At 41.2% G+C, this 17,937-nt stretch overlaps 1 protein-coding gene across 1 annotated transcript in view; it reads left to right on the top strand.

Moving 5' to 3' along the window:
* Positions 1–17,590, top strand: part of KAT6A (lysine acetyltransferase 6A) — a 131,098-nt gene extending 113,508 nt beyond the window's left edge. The window contains exons 15-18 of the mRNA XM_081085002.1: positions 590–800; positions 4,496–5,098; positions 11,405–11,726; positions 14,852–17,590. Coding sequence (XP_080941128.1) covers positions 590–800; positions 4,496–5,098; positions 11,405–11,726; positions 14,852–17,529 — 3,814 coding nt within the window. The 3' untranslated portion in view covers positions 17,530–17,590. The remainder of the gene's footprint in view (positions 1–589; positions 801–4,495; positions 5,099–11,404; positions 11,727–14,851) is intronic.
* The last annotated feature ends 347 nt before the right edge of the window (positions 17,591–17,937 follow it).

Below are 17,937 nucleotides of genomic sequence, written 5' to 3'. Positions count from 1 at the left end.
GCCAAATTATTGATGGAAGAATATAAACTAATATAAATAATACATTTGGTGATCCTCAGACATCATTTTCTATTCTATGATATTTGATACTACTGACCATATTTTTCTAAACTATTTTTGACCTTCCTAATGTTTGAATGTTATTTTCTAGTATCGGGAGTTTCTTCAACCCTAGAAACAATTTCACATAAGTTATACCCATGATTTATTTCCATATAACATGGTACAAAATGAAATATAGATCAAAGGAAAGAGCTCACCTTTATCTAGAAAGGAGACATTTGAGCTAGAAATATGGAGAATAGGAGGTAAAGTTCAGAGAAGTATTAGAAATTCTGAAATTGGGAGTGTGAGACAATAAATGGTTAAAATAATTTCATTCCTTGCTGTTGTTGAGTGTTAAGTATCTAACTTCATATTTCTTAGCTATCTCATGTGATGGCCTATTTCTGTATTTCAGCTTCCCAGGCTTGCTATTTTTGAAGCATTTATCATCATCTCCAGGGTTTTCTGGGCGTTATGGTTCTGTATTCATTGTTAGGTACTCCTTGTACATTGTTGATTGCTATAAACTTTTCTTTGGTTCCAGATTTGTAATTATCCGCCGGGAAAAACTTATTCAGGATCACATGACAAAACTTCAGCTGAATTTGCGACCTGTAGATGTAGATCCAGAATGCTTGCGCTGGACTCCTGTCATAGTCTCCAATTCTGTTGTCTCAGAGGAAGAAGAAGAAGAGGAGGCTGAGGAAGGAGAAAGTGAAGAGCTGCAGTGCCAGGAAAGAGAATTAGAGACAAATGTAAGGACATGAGTAGTCTCTATATTTTGTGACAGAAGGATATATTTTGGGTTTTCATAAGTATCTGTGATATATATAAATAAATTAAATAAACCAATGAAGTAAATTCACATTAGAATTTCAGAGTTTATTTTAATTCTGAACATCATCCCATGAATCAGGAGGTCGTGATTCAATTCCTGGTCAGGGCACATGCCTGGGTTGCAGGCTTGATCCCCGGTGAGGGGTGGGGGGAAGTGGGAGGCAGCTGATCTGTGATTCTCTCATCATTGATGTTTCTCTCTCTCCCTGAAATCAAAAACAAAACAAAACTGGGTTTTATATACTTATTTGTATATTTTTAAGCCTTGGATCATTGGGAGACTTTCAAATTTGTTATGTTAACTTATGACTAAATATTTCTTACCAGAGTGCCAACAAGCAGCTAAATTTTAAGCTATATAGTAATTGAGGAATCAGAATTGAAACTAAATCTGACCTGTTAAAAATGAAAAGAAAATACATTTTCCTTAAGATAAAACATTATGGAATAATGTAAATGTGTATGTTTTCTAAGAGAGCACTAAATAGTTTAGTAGGTACACAGACATTTTTAGCCATTAAAAGGTTAAAGCCATTAAAGAGTTACAGGCTTTAAAAGGAGAGACTATATAGATTTCAATATTTTTCTTCATGTGATCATACCTTTTTTTATAAAAAATTAAATCTTATTGTTCAGATTATTACAGTTGTTCCTCTTTTATCCCCCCATAGCTCCCCTCCACCTGGTTCCCACCCCACCTTTTGCCCTTGCCCCTCCTACCCCGCCCGGCCTCATCCATAGGTGTACAATTTTTGTCCAGTCTCTTCCCGCACCTCCCACACCCCTATTCCCCCCGAGAATAGTGAGTCCATTCCCTTTCTATGCCCCTAATTCTATTATATTCACCAGTTTATTCTGTTCATCAGATTATTTATTCACTTGATTTTTAGATTCACTTGTTGGTAGATGTGTATTTGTTGTTCGTAATTTGTATCTTTACCTTTTTCTTCTTCCTCTTCTTAAAGGATACCTTTCAGCATTTCATATGATACTGGTTTGGTGGTGATGAACTCCTTTAGCTTTTTCTTATCAGTGAAGCTCTTTATCTGACCTTCAATTCTGAATGATAGCTTTGCTGGGTAAAGTAATCTTGGTTGTAGGTTCTTGCTATTCATCACTTTGAATATTTCTTGCCACTCCCTTCTGGCCTGCATAGTTTCTGTTGAGAAATCAGCTGACAGTCGTATGGGTACTCCCTTGTAGGTAACTGACTGTCTTTCTCTTGCTGCTTTTAAGATTCTCTCTTTGTCTTTTGCTCTTGGCATTTTAATTATGATGTGTCTTGGTGTGGTCCTCTTTGGATTCCTTTTGTTTGGGGTTCTCTGCGCTTCCTGGACTTGTACGTGTATTTCTTTCACCAGGTAGGGGAAGTTTTCTGTCATTATTTCTTCAAATAGGTTTTCAATATCTTGCTCTCTCTCTTCTTCTGGCACCCCTATAATTCGGATGTTGGTGTGCTTGAAGTTGTCCCAGAGACTCCTTACACTATCTTCATAGTTTTGGATTCTTTTTGCTTCTTGCTTTTCCGGTTGGGTGATTTTTGCTTCTTCGTATTTCAAATCTTTGACTTGATTCTTGCGATCCTCTAGTCTGCTGTTGGATCTCTGTATAATATTCTTTATTTCAGTCAGTGTATGCTTAATTTCTAGTTGGTCCTTTTTCATATCCTCAAGGGTCTCACTAGATTTCTTGAGGGTCTCACTAAATTTATTGGCGGTTTCTAGAAAATTCTTGAAAAACCTTATAACCGTGGTTTTGAACTCTATAGCCAGTAGTTTGCTTTCCTCCTTTTCTGTCATTTGTGACCTGTTTCTTTGTCTCCGCATTTTGGCTGCTTCCCTATGTTGATAGGGTGGCTTTCTGTGCTAGGTGTCCTATAGGGCCCAGTAGCTCAGCCTCCCCAATTACCTGAGGTGGACACACTTGGTGCACCCCTTTGTGGGCTGTGTGCACAGTCTTGTTGTAGTTAAGCCTTGATTGTTGTAGGTATCACTGGGAGGAATTGACCTCCAGGCCAATTGGCTGTGAGAATCAGCTGTGTCTGCAATGGGAGAACTTCTGTGCTGGAGACACCCTTCTGGGGCAAGACTTGCTTCAGTGGGGCTTTGGTGCTCACTGAGTCTGCCCCCTGAGTGTGTCCCTTCTGGATCTGAGGAGTTGTAATCCGGATGGCCCCACTCTGACCACTGGGTACACTGGCTCTTGGATCTCTAAGGAGGTGCTTATTTAGCCTCTGCCCGAGGCTACCCAGCAGGAGCTATGGAGAGATCTGCAGATTTCTCTTCTTTGTTTGGGATTTGGAGGTGCCCACATGAGGCCCAGCTGTGAAGCAGTTCGAGCTGCTGTGGGGCCTTGGGCCTTCTTTTGGAAGTTCTGGGTCTCTCTGACCCAGCTGCAGATTGTTAGGTAATTTTAGATTGCAAAGGACCAGGGCATTCATATGCAAAAGCCTGTGCACACAGCTTGGGTGGGGCGGGGTCTCAGGGGATCAACAGGGTGGAGCAAGCAGCTATGGCTGCTCCTCAGTCCTACCCTGAGAGGCCCTGTGTCTCAGTGTCCCACGGTTATCGCTGCAAGCACCTCTGAGAGAAAGCCGCCCTCGAGTTCCGACCAATGCCATACAGTCCAGTTTCTCCCCATATGAGACTCCCCCAGACCTGGAGTCAGGACCTTTGGGAGCTTGTGTCTCCCTCCCGATTGAAAAAGACAGTCATGTCCTCAGTTGCCAGCCCCTTTCCCCACGCGCGCTCGAGCCTCTCTACCTCTGCACTTTATTTCCACACCTCCTCTGAGTCTCAGTGTGCTTTTCTCTTTCCTTCTAGTTGTAGAATTCCCACTCAGCCAGCCTTCCTGTGGTTCTGGATGGTGTCCATTTTGTCTTTTAGGTGTATTTTTGAAGTGTTGTGCGAGGCAGCAATTTCCGGTGTTTTACCTATGCCGCCATCTTGGTTTCTCCCTGATCATACCTTTTTTAAAATAAGTTCTTTCATTCTTTAAAAAAATCTATGTCCTCCTTTGATAATGTAAACAAATTCTTGCCCCTGTTTAATGTGATTTAATTTTTAAAATTAATCAGAATAAAAAGAAATTAAAATAATTATAGAAATTTTCTTTCATTTTTTTCAAACTTCCCCTTTTTCTTGCTCATATTCCAGAGCTGATCTCCTCTCTGTTTATAAATTTTTACTTCTGAGAAGTTTCAGAAACTATGTCATTTAAAATTCATAAGAATAATATTTATTTTGTTTATTGAAGATAGTATTGCATAGTGTCTCAGAGCACCAACTCTTGGGTCAGACTGCCTGGGTTTATATTCCAACTTCTTCATTTGCTGTTGCATGACTTGGGGTAACTTATTTAAACTTTTTATACCCCAGTTACCTAATCTATAAAATGGGCATGTAATTATATTTTATACTATTATTGTGAAAATTACCTTTTTAAAGCATTTTAAAGTGTCTGACACATAAGTAATATTCATGTTAGCTATTAAATAATAATTTTCTTTTTTTAAACTCTGTTTTCTTATCTTAGTATTTAAAAGATCAGAATAGGAGATAGTACCAGATAAAATTGAAAAATTAACCAGCATGGTTTTATTTTCTGAAATCAGGTGGGAAAGTCTGCATCTCAGGAGAACAAAGAACAAGATTCTTATTCTTCAATAGAAAGTGAAAAGAAACCAGAAGTTTTGGCACCAACCAGTTCTACACGTTTGAACAAACAAGTTCTTTCCCGGGATAGTTTTCCTGCAAATAATCAGCCATCTCGGAGAGGCCGCTGTGGGAGGAAGAACAAAAAAAACCAGGAACGTTTTGGTGATAAAGATTCTAAACTGCTCTTGGAAGAGTCATCAACTCTTCAGGAACAATATGGAGAATGTGAGGAAAAATCAGAAACCTCCCAAGAACGATACACTGAAAGCGAGGAACAGTCGGCTGCCTCTCAGGAGCAGCCAAGCCAGGATGGGAAGCCAGACATTCCCAAAAGAAGACTAAGTGAAGGGATTGAGCTATGGCGGGGACATCTAAAGAAAAGCCCTGAGGTTCTGAAGTGTAGGTTAGCAGAAGGCAATGATAGACTGTCCCGTCGCTATAGTGATGGTGACAAGGCTCTCCTCAGGGGCTTTAGTGAGAGTAGTGAGGAGGAAGAGGAGCCGGAAAGTCCTCGGTCCAACTCGCCACCAGTTCTTACAAAGCCCACATTGAAGCGAAAGGTAAAGCATTTCTTTGATGTCTTTCCTTCTTGCAGTTGCAGTTTATTGTATACACTTGTTCTCTTCTAGAGTTCTAAAAGAGTAAATATAGAAGTTCTTAGTGGGTTATTTTTTAAACTTTAAGCCTCAGTATATTGTTTCCAGTGACTATTTGAAATTTGTATGTGACTTCTATGATTCATGGTAATTAGCATAGAAGTCATAAGCTTATTTAAGGGTTGACAGACTGTTTTGCAGCTTGCTGTTTTGATATTTAAAAAATGACAGGAATTTAAAAAATATTTTTTAAATGTGTATAGTTTAGAAATGATTATATTAGAAAAGCAGAAAGAAGTATTGCATAGTTCCATGGAAAGTGGATGTATATTGGGGTGCTCAGAGCAAAGCCATTCATCTTATCTTGAGTAGTACTATTTTCCCTGTACTCTCACCCCCTTCTCTCTCTCCCCTTTACTCCGCCAGTAGTTTGTCTTAACCACATTTTAAAAATATTTTATAAGCTATATATTTCATCATCATGCAAATTTTTAATAAGAGCCAGTTGGTTAAAAAATTCTGTGATGATGATAGTGACTTTTGTTAAACTGTATACCAGAAATACTCCAGGCTATGGAGTCATCTTGAAGCATTGTCACAAGGCAGTCAGCCTGAAGTATGTCAGTTCTCTGGATGAGCCACCCTGTAGTAGTGAGGTGACAGCTTTCATACAAAACAATGAAATAATTCCTTTCTTTGGCAGACCCTTAAAAAACAAAAGGTAGGGCTATTTATTTATTTTTTTAAAAGCTCTTCATTTTAGAACCATTTTAGATTTATAGAATTATTGCAAAGAAAGTTTCTGTATTCCCCACATCCAGTTTCCCCTATTATTATCTTCTCAGGTTGATGTGGTACATTTGTCACAAATAGTGAGCCAATTAATTGATATATTATTAAGTAGAGTACATACTTTATCCAGGTTTCCTCAGTTCTCCCAAATGCCCTTTTTCTGTTCCAGAATCACATCTAGCATATCACATTACATTTAGTAGTTATGTCTCCATACGCCCTTCTTGGTTATAATAGTTTCTCAGACTTTTTGTTTTTGGTGACCTTGAAAGTTTTGCAAATGTTCCTCATGATATTAGAATGGGGTAATATATTTTTAAGAAGAAGACCACAGAGGTAAAGTGCCATTCTCATCACATTATATAAAGGGTGTCAACTAGCTAATCTAATAAAAGAGAAACATGCAAATTGACTGCACCTCTGCTACACCCCAAGCCACGCCCACCAGCCAATCAGAGTGACTATATGCAAATCAACGCAACCAAGACGGCAGCCGGCAGCCATGGAGCTAGAGCAAGCAGGAGGCTTGGTTGCCCCCGCGATGAAGGAAGCCAAGCTTCCCGCCTGCCCTGGCCGGCTGTGGCCTCCGCTCAAGGCAACAAAGTTTCAATTATAGAAGATAGATAAATCTCAGATACCTGCTTCCAGCCAGCCTCCACTGGGAGCTTGGGTGGCTGGGGGCCGTGGCCAGCCTGCAAACAGCCATCAGCCCCTCACCCAGGATGGCCACACCCTCATGGGGTGAGGGTCCCCGCTGGGGGGCTTGGCCAGCCTGCAAACAGCCATCAGCCCCTCACCCAGGGTGGCCAGTCTGAAAATGGCCCTCAGCCCCTCACTCAGGCTGGCCAGGCACCTCAGCGGGACCCCCACCCTGATCCAGGACACTCTTCAGGGCAAACCAGCCGGCCCCCACCCATGCACCAGGCCTCTATCCTATATAATAAAAGGGTAATATGCAAATTGACCCTAACAGCAGAACGACTGGGAATGACTGGTCACTATGACACACACCACCAGGGGGCAGACACTCAATGCAGGAGATGCCCCTTGGTGGTCAGTGCGCTCCCACAGGAGGAGCTCTGCTCAGCCACAAGCCAGGCTGACAGCTGCCAATACTGCGGTGGTTGTGGGATCCTCTCCCACCTTCTCAGCAGTGCTAAGGATGTCTGACTGCAGCTTAGGCCTGTTCCCCACTGGCAAGTGGACATCCCCCAAGGGCTCCTGGGCTGCCAGAGGGATGTCTGACTGCCAGCTCAGGCCCAATCCCCTAGGGAGTGGGCCTAAGCCAGCAGGTGGTCATCCCCCGAGGGGTCCCAGACTGCGAGAGGGCACAGGTCAGGCTGAGGGACCACCCCCCACCCCCACCCCGAGTGCACAAATTTTTGTGCACTGGGCCTCTAGTCAGTATATATACAAGGGTACTTACTATCAATATGACTTTCCACTGTTGTTAACCTCCATCACCTGGCATGAGCTTGTGTTTGTCAGGTTTCTCCACTGTAAAGGTATTCCCTTTTTTCCTTTTCTGTAGTCTTTGGAGGAAATCTGTCTACAACCCCCACTTGAGGTATGGGGAGTAATACTTTACTCTTTAAGAGCAGAATACCTATGTTTATTTAGAATCCTGCTTGGGATATTTATCCATTCTCCACATTTATTTATTTGTTTATACATTTATTTATATCGCTTTGGACTCATAGATATTTACTTTATACTTTGAGTTATATTCCAATACTACTACTTTATTTTGTTGCTCAAATTCTTCTAGCTTTGGATATTGGGAACTCTTTTCATCTTATTCCTGTGTTTCTTTAACATACATGCCTTCATCTTTGTGAAGGTTTTTGTTTTGTTTTGAGCACTTTTTACTTTCTGGTACTAAAAGATGTTTCAGGTTCAACTTGTATATTTCATGCTCCAATCAATTATTTCTCCAAAAAGCAAGGTCATGTTTAACTTAGTTTGAAAATTGTATTCTTAACTAGTAAGATTAGTAAATTTGAAGTGGAGAAAAAGTGAACTCTTGACTAATTCTACTATTCATTATGTGATCCTGAAGAATATATCTTTGCCATTTTATAAAATAAAACTGGGCTATTTGTTTGTGTAAAAAAGGAATATTATAATAGGCAGTGAGATCATGTACAAAGCACTTTGGAAGTTCTTGAAGAAACTCACTTGACTGAGAGTCATAGACTGTATTTTACAACCATTTCTATACTGACTGCATGTGTAACCGTAAGTCCTGTAACCTTTCTCGCCTCTATAGAATGAGGGAATTGGCTTAGTTGCATCATCTTTTGTTCTGTGCTATTGTGTGAAAAATTGTGCCTAATGTGCCAAATTCTACATTTATTTTATTACTTTTGAAATGCTTCACTAACATCAGGTAAATACCTGTCAGCTCCACATTTCTGCATTCCAATAAACTCCATGGATAGTGCATGAATGGCGTACTGAAGGTTCTGCTGATAGTTCTGCTGACCTTCATAGTAGAGCTATGAGACAAACAGAAAGTGTTTATTCCTTTTTTTCTCTTGAGGAAAAGAGAAGTTGAGGGACTAACCACTATGTCATTTTAGTAATGAAATAGACATCTCTAGGGTGTTTAAGTCACTATTTTTTTTAAAATTAAATCTTTATTCAGATTATTACAGTTATTCCTCTTCCCCTCCCCCCCCCCCATAGCTCCCTTCCAACCGGTTCCCACCCCACCCTCTGCCCTTACCCTCCCCCCGCCCCCGTCCTCATCCATAGGTGTACAATTTTTGTCCAGCCTCTTCCTGCACCCCCACAACCCTTTCCCCCTGAGAATTGTCACTCCCTTTCTATGCCCCTAATTCTATTATATTCACCAGTTTATTCTGTTCATCAGATTTTTTATTCACTTGATTTTTAGATTCACATGTTGGTAGATATGTACTTGTTCATAATTTTTATCTTTACCTTTTATTTCTTCTTCCTCTTCTTAAAGAATACCTTTCAGCATTTCATATGATACTGGTTTGGTGGTGATGAACTCCTTTAGCTTTTTCTTATCAGTGAAGCTCTTTATCTGACCTTCAATTCTGAATGATAGCTTTGCTGGGTAAAGTAATCTTGGTTGTAGGTTCTTGCTATTCATCACTTTGAATATTTCTTGCCACTCCCTTCTGGCCTGCATAGTTTCTGTTGAGAAATCAGCTGACAGTCGTATGGGTACTCCCTTGTAGGTAACTGACTGTCTTTCTCTTGCTGCTTTTAAGATTCTCTCTTTGTCTTTTGCTCTTGGCATTTTAATTATGATGTGTCTTGGTGTGGTCCTCTTTGGATTCCTTTTGTTTGGGGTTCTCTGCGCTTCCTGGACTTGTACGTGTATTTCTTTCACCAGGTAGGGGAAGTTTTCTGTCATTATTTCTTCAAATAGGTTTTCAATATCTTGCTCTCTCTCTTCTTCTGGCACCCCTATAATTCGGATGTTGGTGTGCTTGAAGTTGTCCCAGAGACTCCTTACACTATCTTCATAGTTTTGGATTCTTTTTGCTTCTTGCTTTTCCGGTTGGGTGATTTTTGCTTCTTCGTATTTCAAATCTTTGACTTGATTCTTGCGATCCTCTAGTCTGCTGTTGGATCTCTGTATAATATTCTTTATTTCAGTCAGTGTATGCTTAATTTCTAGTTGGTCCTTTTTCATATCCTCAAGGGTCTCACTAGATTTCTTGAGGGTCTCACTAAATTTATTGGCGGTTTCTAGAAAATTCTTGAAAAACCTTATAACCGTGGTTTTGAACTCTATAGCCAGTAGTTTGCTTTCCTCCTTTTCTGTCATTTGTGACCTGTTTCTTTGTCTCCGCATTTTGGCTGCTTCCCTATGTTGATAGGGTGGCTTTCTGTGCTAGGTGTCCTATAGGGCCCAGTAGCTCAGCCTCCCCAATTACCTGAGGTGGACACACTTGGTGCACCCCTTTGTGGGCTGTGTGCACAGTCTTGTTGTAGTTAAGCCTTGATTGTTGTAGGTATCACTGGGAGGAATTGACCTCCAGGCCAATTGGCTGTGAGAATCAGCTGTGTCTGCAATGGGAGAACTTCTGTGCTGGAGACACCCTTCTGGGGCAAGACTTGCTTCAGTGGGGCTTTGGTGCTCACTGAGTCTGCCCCCTGAGTGTGTCCCTTCTGGATCTGAGGAGTTGTAATCCGGATGGCCCCACTCTGACCACTGGGTACACTGGCTCTTGGATCTCTAAGGAGGTGCTTATTTAGCCTCTGCCCGAGGCTACCCAGCAGGAGCTATGGAGAGATCTGCAGATTTCTCTTCTTTGTTTGGGATTTGGAGGTGCCCACATGAGGCCCAGCTGTGAAGCAGTTCGAGCTGCTGTGGGGCCTTGGGCCTTCTTTTGGAAGTTCTGGGTCTCTCTGACCCAGCTGCAGATTGTTAGGTAATTTTAGATTGCAAAGGACCAGGGCATTCATATGCAAAAGCCTGTGCACACAACTTGGGTGGGGTGGGGTCTCAGGGAATTAACAGGATGGAGCAAACAGCTAAGGCGGATCCTAAGTCCTACCCTAAGAGGCCCCAGGTCTCAGTGTCCCACGGTTATCGCTGCAAGCACCTCTGAGAGAAAGCCGCCCTCGAGTTCCGACCAATGCCAGACAGCTCAGTTTCTCCCCGTATGAGTCTGGGTCCCCAGAGACTCTCCCGGAACTGGAGTTCAGAGCAGGAGCTTGTGTCTCCCTCCCAATTGAAAAAGACAGTCACGTCCTCAGTTTCCAGCCCTTTACGCACGCGCCTTCGTACCTCTGCACTTTATTTCCGCACCTCCTCTGAGTCTCAGTGTGCTTTTCTCTTTCCTTCTAGTTGTAGAATTTCCACTCAACCAGCCTTCCTGTGGTTCTGGATGACGTCCGTATTGTCTTTTAGTTGTATTTTTGAAGTGGTTGTACGAGGCGGCAATTTCACTTGTTTACCTATGCTGCCATCTTGGTTTCTCCTCTAAGTCACTCTTAAGGAGTGAATTATAATATCTGCCCTTTGGGGCCTGCGTGACCATTCTTTTACAAAGTTGTATTCATTTATCTAACATCTGTGTATCTATGATACATTATGTATAGTATCTTACTATGGTATTTTGAAATAATATTTAAAATCTATTTTGAGCTCAGGCTGGTGTGGCTCAGTTGGTTGGGGGTTGTTCCATGCACCAAAAGATTGGCGGTTCAATTCCCAGTCAGGGCACATGCCCAGGTTGCAAGCTCCATCTCCGGTAGGAGACATATAGGAAGTAGCTGACCGGTGTTTCCCTCTCACATTGATGTTTCTTTCTCTTTCCCTTTCCTTTCCTCTCTATTAATAAAAATTCTTTAAAATTTAAATATATTTTGGTAAATAGCATCCTCATTTTATGTGTGCTAATTCTATTAGGCTTAAAAACTATTAATCATATTATAAACAGAAATCATAGTGTTCATTACTGTTAATAAAATTACTTCTCTTTTAAACAGAAACCAATTCTTCACCGAAGGAGGAGAGTCCGAAAACGCAAACACCACAATAGCAGTGTGGTCACAGAAACTATTTCTGAGACTACAGAAGTTTTAGACGAACCTTTTGAAGACTCTGACTCTGAGAGGCCGATGCCAAGGTTAGAACCCACCTTTGAGATTGATGAAGAAGAAGAGGAAGAGGATGAAAATGAACTATTCTCTAGAGGGTACTTCCATCGGTTGTCCTCACAGAATGTTCTCAGGTGTCGATCCTCTTCTAAGAGGAAGTCGAAAGATGAAGATGATGATGACGATGATGAAGAGTCAGATGATGCCGATGGTATGTTTTACAAAACTTTTGCTTATTGTATTTTTATTGTCTTTAGAATACAGCAGTGATAGCTGTAAACCCTTCAATAAAAAGGCTGAAAAACTAACACAGCCTACTAAGTAACTAATGGATGACTTGGTAATCTCTAAAAAGTTGTATCAAGTGTATTCACCCTCATTTAGTCCTCTGTCCTTTTAAAGTGTGGTTTGTTTGTTTTTTCTAGTTTCCCCTGGGACTTATTGCTGTTTCTGCAGAAAATTCTTTTTCTGCCAAATCCTTTTTTGTTCATTATCTGAAACTTTAGTTAATAGGTGGACTAGACTTAGTGTCAGGAAGATATTTAAGTAATAACTCTTTACTAGAACGTGCTCTCTATAGATTTAGTCTGTTTCGCTTACTGAAGTGTACTGAGTGTTTAATATAGGTACTCAATAAATAGTTAACAAATGCTAAGAAGACGGTTCTTAGCCCTAGCCGGCTTGGCTCAGTGGATAGAGCATCAGCCTGCGGACTGAAGGGTCCCAGGTTCGATTCCAGCCAAGGGCATATGCCTGGGTTGCGGGCTCATTCCCCAGTGGGGGGTGTGCAGGAGGCAGCCAATCAATGATTCTCTCTCATCATTGATGTTTCTATCTCTCCTTCTCCCTTCCTCTCTGAAATCAATAAAGAAATATATTTAAAAAAAAAAAAAAAAAAGAAGACGGTTCTTAAATAAGATCAGATTCATGTAAATTGAACTTGCTTCAGATCTGTTCAAGAATCCTTCCTGAATCATGTCTTTAAGTGTCTTGCTCAATTAGTAGTACATTTCTTTTCTTTTTTTTATTGTTTTATTGCTTAAAGTATTACAAAGGATATTACATATGTGTCCTTTTTTTTTTAGTAGTACATTTCTAATAAAAATGGTAACAGCACTTCAAAATATGGTATAGCTAAACATTCAGTGATTTACTTTTAAAACACCCTTATTGTTATTTCCTCTTTAGAAATGAAGAAATGGGCTCATACATTAGCTGGGTCACACACTAGTCATTTGCATCCTTGCCTCAGTTTTTCCAGAGCATCATGCAGTGTTTGTTTTGCATGGGGGTCAAACTGAGCTTTTTGAATTTGAAGGAATCTAGTTGAACATAGATATAAATGTATAGCTTTTATGGATTAACTAGTTGAGCTTTTTATTCTTTTAAAATAAATTCACTCAGTTTCTTTTTTTACTTTTTTTTTTAATGCTCTTCTGAAAAGGAGAACCGCTTTTTTTTAAAATTTAAATTCTTTATTGTTGAAAGTATTACATATGTCTCCTTCCCCCCTCCCAGCACAAGCCCTCACCTAAGTTCACTCAGTTTCAAATCTAGTGGATAACTTTCATTTTCTCCATGCTCATATATTTATGCAATACTTGTTTTTAAAGATGACAACTTTCTTTTTTAAAAAATATATTTTTATTGATTTCAGAGCGGAAAGGAGAAGGAGAGAGATAGAAACACCAATGATGAGAGAGAATCATTGATTGGCTGCCTCCCTGCATGCCCCCTACTGGGGACCAAATCTGCAACTCAGGCATGTGCCCTTGGTCAGAATCAAACCCGGGACTCCTCAGTCCACAGGCCCAAGTTCTATCCACTGAGCAAAACCAACCAGGGCTACAATAAATACTTTTAATAAAATGACAAGATGACTGATTTTTTGCTTTGGTAATGATTTTCCAGAGTTTTGTTATAAGTAGGAAATATATATAAGTAGGAAACTTATTTTTTAAATTTGGCACATTAGTAAAATTATAACTTGTATCATTATAAACTAAAATAGTATCCTCTAAGTTTATGTTGAGTTGGACAAATTTTCTTTGTTTTCAAATTATTTTTATTAACTATACCTTTTTAGTTGCAGAGCTCTCCCCTGCAAATCATGTTCTTGCCTTGGTTTTCTTCCCTTTAAAAATTAATGGGAAATGTTCTCTAGCTGGTTTGGCTCAGTGGATAGAGCTGCAGACGTAAGGGTCTCGGGTTCAGTTCTGGTTGCAGGCTTGAGGCAACCAATCAATGTGTCTCTCTCGCATCAATGTTTCTCTCTCTCTCCCTTCTACTCTCTCTAAAAATCAATGGAAAAATATCCTCAGGTGAGGATTAAATAAATAAATGGAAAAGGAAATGGACTTAATGCCACACCAAAAATGTTAAGATGGGGACTTTTATATGCTATGCATATTTTACTACAATTTTTTAAAAGGAACAAATTAATTGTGAAGAAAATAATGCTAAAATAAAATTTATTTTTAATAAACCATTGTTATTGGTGCTTCAGCTTTTTCTTTAGGTCAGTATTTGTCTAGGATTAAATGTTTTGCAGCTATTCCCATACAAACACAACATTTATTTTGTAGCATTGCTCAATCATGGCTCATGAAATTAACTTAAGTAATGATTTTGTGGAAAATAAGACAATCAGAGAATATAAATTGCAATCAGAAAAAAAGCCCTGGCTGGGTGGCTCAGTTAGTTGGAGTATTGTCCCATACACCAATGGGTTTTAGGTTCAATTCCTGGTCAGGTTGTGGGTCATGGTGCATGCAGGAGGCAACTGATTGATGTTTCTCCCTCTCTCCCTCCGCTCTCTGTCTTCCTCCCTCCCTACCACTGTCTCCCTCTCCCTCCCTCTCCCACTCTCTTTCTAAAATCAATGAAACATGTCCTCGGGTGAGGATTACAAAAAAAACAAAGATATGAGCTGATTTATAACTTACATAATAAAGATAATTTGTCTAAAGTAGTTGTAATAACTACTTTGTATTTGCACCTTTATAAAGCTCATCTCCATTTTATAAATGATAAAACTGAATTAGAGGAACTTTCCCAAGCTATACAGTTGGCAATGATAAACTTGAACTGGTTTTAGCTAGTGGGTGGTAACAGAATGTTGACTAGGATTCTTTCACTGTTCTGCCAATTTACCTTATAACTTTGAAGATGTCACTAATTAGGCTTCTTCTTTAGATTTTTAACTAGACAATGAAGATAATCAAGTTTGTGGTGATTAATGAAATTATTTCTGTTGTATATGCTGGTCTCAGAAAAAGGCATTAAAAAACATAAGATCTTATAACCTGTTTTTATTTTTTTATCCCTCCTGTACAGACACTCCTATCCTAAAGCCAGTACCTGTCTTGAGAAAATGTGATGTGAAGGATTCTCCACATGAGCCAGATACATCAACACCTATGAAAAAGAAAAAGGGATGGCCCAAAGGCAAAAGCCGCAAACCAATCCACTGGAAGAAAAGACCTGGTCGCAAGCCAGGATTTAAGTTGAATCGGGAAATCATGCCCGTTTCTTCTACTCATGAACGCATTGTTGAGCCCATTGTCCCCATTCTTAAACCTGGACGTAAACTCAGAATTCAAGAGCATGAAGAAACTGTTGAATCAAAGGAAGACTTACCTTTAACCGAAGAAAGGAAGGAAGATGAGGAGATGCACGTGGAAGCAGAAGAGGTTGAAGAGGGAGAAGAAGAAGATACAACCAGCAGTGAAGTTAGAGCAGTTTCTCCAGTGGATAGCAACAGTCCCGAGATGGAAATGAAAGAACCTGAGGTAGAGGAGGAAGAAGAGAAACCCCGTGTCTCAGAAGAGCAGAGGCAGTCTGAGGAAGAGCAACAAGAACTGGAAGAACAGGAGCAAGAGGAAGAGGATGAAGTGGCTATAGAGACAAACCAGAATGAAGACCATGATGCAGATGATGAAGATGACGGTCATCTAGAATCTACAAAGAAAAAAGAACTAGAGGAGCAGCCCATTAGAGAAGATGTCAAAGAGGGTCCTGGTAGTCAGGAGTCTTTTTTAGATACGAATATGCAAAACAGTAGGGAGAATATAAAGGATAAAGAGGAAACAGAACCAGATTCTGAAGAAGAACAGACTTCCCATGAAACATCGGTGATATCAGAGCATATGCCAGGGTCTGAGGATGATCATGAAGAAGACTCAAACTCTAAAGAAGAATTAATTGAGTTAAAAGAGGAAGACGAAATTCCCCATAGTGAACTGGATCTGGAAACTGTGCAAGCAGTACAGTCCTTGACTCAAGAAGAAAGCAATGAGCACGAGGGTGCCTACCAGGACTGTGAAGAGACACTTGCAGCTTGTCAGACGCTGCAGAGTTACACCCAAGCTGATGAAGACCCTCAGATGTCCATGGTTGAAGACTGTCATGCTTCTGAACACAATAGTCCAATATCTTCTGTTCAGTCTCATCCCAGTCAGTCAGTCCGTTCAGTCAGCAGTCCCAATGTGCCTGCCCTTGAAAGTGGTTACACCCAGATCAGCCCAGAACAAGGATCCCTGTCCGCCCCCTCTATGCAGAACATGGAGACCAGCCCCATGATGGATGTGCCTTCCGTATCAGACCACTCTCAGCAGGTGGTGGACAGTGGCTTCAGTGATCTGGGCAGCATTGAGAGCACCACAGAAAACTACGAGAACCCTAGCAGTTATGATTCCACGATGGGCGGCAGCATTTGTGGGAATAACTCTTCCCAGAGCAGCTGCTCCTATGGTGGGTTATCGTCCTCCAGCAGCCTCACCCAGAACAGTTGTGTTGTCACTCAGCAGATGGCAAACATGGGCAACAGCTGCAGTATGATGCAGCAGAACAATGTCCAGCCTGCTGCCAACTGCAGCATCAAGTCACCTCAGAGCTGTGTGGTGGAGCGGCCTCCCAGTAACCAGCAGCCGCCACCGCCGCCACCAGCGCAGCAGCAGCAGCAGCAGCAACAGCAACCAGCACCTCAGCCTCCACCACCCCAGCAGCAGCAGCAGCAGCAGCAGCAACAGCAGCAGCAGCCGCCGCCGCCACCTCAGCCCCAGCAGCCTCAACCCCCACCGCCACCTCAACAGCAGCCGCCCCTGTCACAGTGTAGTATGAATAACAGTTTCACTCCAGCGCCTATGATCATGGAGATACCAGAATCTGGAAGCACTGGGAACATCAGTATCTATGAGAGGATTCCAGGGGATTTTGGTGCCGGCAGCTACTCTCAACCGTCAGCCACCTTCAGTTTAGCCAAGTTACAGCAGCTGACTAACACCATTATGGACCCTCATGCCATGCCTTATAGCCATTCTCCTGCTGTGACTTCCTATGCAACCAGTGTTTCTTTGTCTAATACAGGGCTGGCTCAGCTAGCTCCATCTCATCCATTAGCTGGGACCCCTCAAGCACAAGCCACCATGACGCCACCCCCAAACTTGGCATCTACCACCATGAACCTCACGTCACCTCTGCTACAGTGCAACATGTCTGCTACCAACATTGGTATTCCTCACACTCAGAGGTTGCAAGGGCAAATGCCGGTCAAGGGTCACATTTCCATTCGCTCCAAATCTGCACCACTGCCCTCTGCAGCTGCTCACCAGCAGCAGCTGTATGGCCGCAGTCCACCAGCGGTTGCCATGCAGGCTGGCCCTCGTGCATTAGCCGTTCAGCGTGGCATGAACATGGGGGTTAATTTAATGCCAACCCCTACCTATAATGTTAATTCCATGAATATGAACACCTTGAATGCCATGAACAGCTATCGAATGACACAACCCATGATGAACAGCAGTTACCATAGTAACCCTGCCTACATGAACCAGACAGCACAGTATCCTATGCAGATGCAGATGGGGATGATGGGGAGCCAGGCCTATACCCAGCAACCTATGCAGCCAAACCCTCATGGAAACATGATGTACACTGGCCCCTCCCATCACAGCTACATGAATGCTGCTGGTGTGCCCAAGCAGTCACTCAATGGACCTTACATGAGAAGATGAGCAAGATGAACTTGCAATTAAAAACTTAAATATATATAAATAAAGGAACCTTTTATACTGACAAACCAGAGAAAAATGGACCTTTTTTTTCCAGTTAAAATATTGCTGTAGATTTAGAGGAATTTTTCTTTGGTTTATTTTATTTTTTAAAAAACTTGGTCTTCTCTTTTTTGGGGGTTCATTTTGTTCTGGGTTTTGGTTTTCTTCATAATCTTGAACATTTTACAATAGAACTCATCTAAAAATGGATTTGGGGATAGGGGAAACATGCACAAAAATCTTTTCATAATTAAAAAGAGCCTTACTTTCTTTACATACCACATGGACAGAATTTGTGTAAAGTGAAATATCTTGATTTTATTTGAAGATGTATGTTTCCCTTCACTGTTTGCAGCTCCCAGTGTTGTC

Source organism: Myotis nattereri (assembly GCF_964212035.1).
Source record: "Myotis nattereri genome assembly, chromosome: 2".
Lineage (NCBI taxonomy): Eukaryota > Metazoa > Chordata > Mammalia > Chiroptera > Vespertilionidae > Myotis > Myotis nattereri.
This window is presented reverse-complemented; position numbering and strand designations above follow the sequence as displayed.